The sequence below is a fragment of the Callorhinus ursinus genome, unplaced genomic scaffold (assembly GCF_003265705.2).
Source record: "Callorhinus ursinus isolate GAN/ISIS: 27379988/994484 unplaced genomic scaffold, GSC_fseal_2.0 scaffold79, whole genome shotgun sequence".
Lineage (NCBI taxonomy): Eukaryota > Metazoa > Chordata > Mammalia > Carnivora > Otariidae > Callorhinus > Callorhinus ursinus.
In genome coordinates, this window is record NW_027397141.1 from 4,492,562 (window position 1) to 4,496,435 (window position 3,874).

Here is a 3,874-nt window from a genome sequence, read left to right on the forward strand (position 1 = left end):
AAGGATGGCGCATTTGGGGCCAAGTTTGTGGGCCATCGCTGAGAGTAGAGCCCTCTCCAGGGCCCCATGGGATCTGACTTTGTTTCTGGGTGTTCATAGGATCTGAAGGGTAGGGATGGGTGATCACGGCCGCCATCATGCTCACGTGACCTGGGAGGCTCAGCCTTCCGTCGCTAAGCTCACCTCCCTTCTCCCAGTTACATTTCAGGGAAGGAGATGCATGGAAGGAAGAGATAGGCATCCCTCAACAGAGACCAGAGAGGGAGAACATCTTCCGTTCACACTTTATTGTGTCTTTTTAGAAGATGGCATCGTCCCTTAGCCAACGGATCAGTGGTTCACACCTGGGCGGTCATCAGTGCCCTGAAATGGTTTGAGTGGTGTTTCTCAGGGCTGTTTGTCTGCAACCCCCACCCCCGTCCCTCCCTCCCAGGTCACTGCAGGACTGAGGAGGCTGGGAGGTCAGGAGAGCAGCTTCCTGTCACCTCCAGATGCCCCCTTGGCTTCCAGCCCAGTCCCAGTGCAAACTACCTTCTCCAAGGCCGTTACACACTCTCCTTCACCTTCCTTCTGGTGGAATAAGGGATGCAGCACACCCAGCTGGTCTTGGTCCTAGAGGCCAAGCGGAGGGCAGAGCAGGTGAGAGACAGGCATCCCCCACACGGGCTCAGAGCCCAGGGCCACAGGCAGCACCCCTCCACCCCAGAGGCATGCCCCCTCATCAAGCCCAGGGGGCCCAGCATTTGTCAATCAGAGGGTGACAGGGCCCTGCACACACAGTCAGACTCCTGAGCAGAGCTGGGCTTGCCTTCCCACCAGCTGCCCGAGCTTCCTCCAGCCCACCCAGTGCCTTTGTGCTCTGCGCTGGGAGGCCTAAGAAGGGGCCGCTTGAACATGAAAGACCTCCCAGACCAGCTGAACAAACTGCTCCCCTTGGCCCCAAAGCCAGGCTGTCTCCTGCTGTCCCCACACCCAGCCCTGCTCATTTCCAGAACACCACAGCCTGTGGTTTCCCTCATGGCTGGTCTCTGGGTTCTCCACTTCCAACCAAAGCTGCCTCTGGGACGAGTCAGCTGTCCCCCTTCCCTTTGCAGGGACCCCACAGCTCAATGTCAAAGCATCCCACTGGGGAGTAAGCGACAGCTAGCCTATGGGTGCCCAACCCACCATCTGAATAGGGTGAGGGAGAGCCTGGACAGAGAAGCCTCAGCTCTGGCAGCTGAGCAGGGCAGTGGGACAGAGAGGTCACCCTGATACTGCCCAGCAGGCGTGAAGGCCAGGCCCACATGGAGGGCTCTCCACAGGCCCCCTTCCCACTGGCCAACCGGCCTCCAGCAGCCAAGGCTTGGATCTGTGTGCTGGCCCTGGCTTACAGGTTTTCTGGGGGCAGCAGAGTCATCAGGCAGGGGGGTTGAGACCATGAGGCCAAGTGGGTGGACTTGGAATTGTCTGGCCCTTGGGGCAGAAAACAAAGCCACCAAGCTGCATCCAGTGTGGCTGAATCCATGGCCACATCCGTTAAGGAACAATGAGAAAAATAAAGGTCTGCTTAAGAAAGACCCACCTACTTTCAGCCTAGATTAGGAAGTGTGACAGAGCAATGCCGGAGAGACCCCCTGTGTAAGTAGAGATGGGCAGGAACGTGGGGCCGCGTGAGCCGAGGCGGGGTGACACGTCCTCCCAGAAGCTCCCCCACAGTACATACAAATCTGGGGGAAGGTAGTGGTTCTAATAACACCACCAAGTAAGCAGAGGCCCCAAAGCTGCAGGCGCTCACAGTGGACGATGAGGAGATGTGCCTGTGGAGACCCCAGCCCCTCTCCCAAGGGTGCAGTGTGCGTAGTGTGCGTCCCAGGTCCAGCCTCCGAGCCCACGTGCTCCTGCCCCATCCTCACTGTTGCTAAGAGGGGGCCTGGCTGACCTAGAGGCTTGTGTGTTTCAGTTATTTGAAAGGACCATGTGTTGGTTTTACAAAGTAATTTACTTTGTATCTAAATATCTGCTAGAGATATTTTTCTTTTAAAAAGTGCTTAAGCAAATAAGCCGAGATATTAATATAGTTAATTCTGAGAAGTGGATAATTGGGTAAATTGCTATTTTCTTCTTAGTGTTTCTCTATATTGCTTAAAATAAAAATAGATCCGTGGGCCCTTGGGTGACACAGTGACTTGCTCCCAGCGCCCTTTATGGCCTGAGGATGTCGTGGAACTTGGCTGGCCCTACCCGGTCTCCACCATAAAATGGTGTAGGTAGTCAGGACAAATGTACCTCCCACCCCAGCCCTGGGGCCCGCTTTGCAAAGACTCTGGCCGGTGATGAGTCCTCCCTCCCGGCAAAACCCCAAACTGAGAAGCTGGAGCCACCCATGTGGCAACACTTCCCTCTCCCCTTCTCTGCTGCCTCCCACCTCTCCTGCCTCATTCTCTGGCCAATTTGTCAGCTCATGGGATGGGGAGAAAGGGTCTGGTGGGGGGGTGAGTGGGACTTCCAGGTGAGGGTCCTCCCTAAGTCCCATCGCTCCCCTCTCAGCCCCTCCAGACTCATCAGTGCTTGGGTGTCTGCCCGCGTGGGGAAGGGAGGAGGGCATGCAGTGGGGTTCTGCCCCTCCAGCGTGAGGCCCCGGGGGCCCATCAGACACCACAGTAGAGGAGAACCCCCCACATGCCTCACTCACTCGTCTTCCGACAGATCCCCCATGTCCATCTGGGACCGCTTCTCTTCTCTCATGGCACCTGTGACCACCTGTGGAAAGTGGCAGGAGCAGTTCAGGGAACGAGCAGAATCAACCCATCAACCACAGCCACCAAGGCCAGACCTGCTAGACCTGCCCAAGGACCAGATGGGGGCATGGAGCCTGTGCTGGCACTGAGCCTCTTCCCAGAAGGTGGGGCACCCTCAAGTGAAAATTTCCAAAGAGGGGGAGGGGGCACCTGGCTCAGTCAGTTAAGTGTCTGACTCTTGATTTCAGCTCAGGTCAAGATCTCAGCATTGTGAGATCAAGCCCTGTTGGGCTCACATGCTGAGTGTAGAGCCTGCTTCAGATTCTCTCTCTCTCTCCCTCCCTCTGCCCCTCCCCTCCCCTGCTCTCTCTCATTCTGTGTGTGTCTCTCTCTAAAAGAAAGAAGGGAGGGAGGGAGGGAAGGAAGGAAGGAAGAAGGGAGGAAGAAGGAAGGAAGGAAGGAAGGAAGGAAGGAAGGAAGGAAGGAAGGAAGGAAGGAAGGAAGGAAGGAAGGAAACTTCCAGTTAGGGCACCCTGACCAAGAAATTGTGCCCTTGATGTGGGCCACTGTGACCTCCAGACTGTAATCCCAACTCTGCCACTGGATGACCCTCCTTGAGTCTTAAAACCTGTGGTACCCCTAAAATAGCCTTGTGCAGGGTTAGTAGCCAGCATTCTTCACTGTACCACATGTTCTGAGTGCAAAGAGATAGGAGGTGCAATCTGGAAAAGAACAATCCCTAGGCAGGAGCTTAAATTTCCAAGATAGAACTTCAAAACACTTCCAGAAATGGCTGCCCACTACAGCTGAGAAATGGAGGCCATCCTAGGACATTTGTGTTGGATGGTCCAGACAGGCCATTGGTCAACACCTTCATTTTACAGAAAATGATGATGCTGTGAGAATGATGATGATGATGATGATGATGATGGTGATGAGGTGATGGTGTCGTGGTGGTGGTGATGGTGGTGATGGTGATAATGGTGGTGGTGATGGTGGAGATGGTGATTGTGGTGGTGGTGGTGATGGTGATAATGGTGGTGATGGTGGTGATGGTGGTGGTGATGGTGGTGATGTTGATGATGGCGATGGTGGTGATGGTGATGGTGGTGATGTTGATGATGATGGTGATGGTGGTGGTGGTGGTGGTGGTG

General features: G+C 55.1%; 1 protein-coding gene across 15 annotated transcripts in view; it reads right to left on the bottom strand.

Moving 5' to 3' along the window:
* Nucleotides 1–272: 272 nt before the first annotated feature.
* CUNH13orf46 (chromosome unknown C13orf46 homolog) overlaps nt 273–3,874 on the bottom strand; it is a 9,683-nt gene continuing 6,081 nt past the window's right edge. For 9 of the 15 annotated variants that reach the window (XM_073887414.1, XM_073887409.1, XM_073887413.1 and 6 more), the window contains 3 exons: nt 2,675–2,742; nt 564–612; nt 273–363 (listed from right to left, as the gene is read on the bottom strand). In XM_073887414.1, coding sequence (XP_073743515.1) covers nt 331–363; nt 564–612; nt 2,675–2,742 — 150 coding nt within the window. In that variant the 3' untranslated portion in view covers nt 273–330. Of the gene's footprint in view, nt 364–531; nt 613–2,665; nt 2,743–3,874 lie in introns of all 15 variants that reach the window. The other 6 variants (XM_073887415.1, XM_073887412.1, XM_073887407.1 and 3 more) reach the window with 4 other exon arrangements.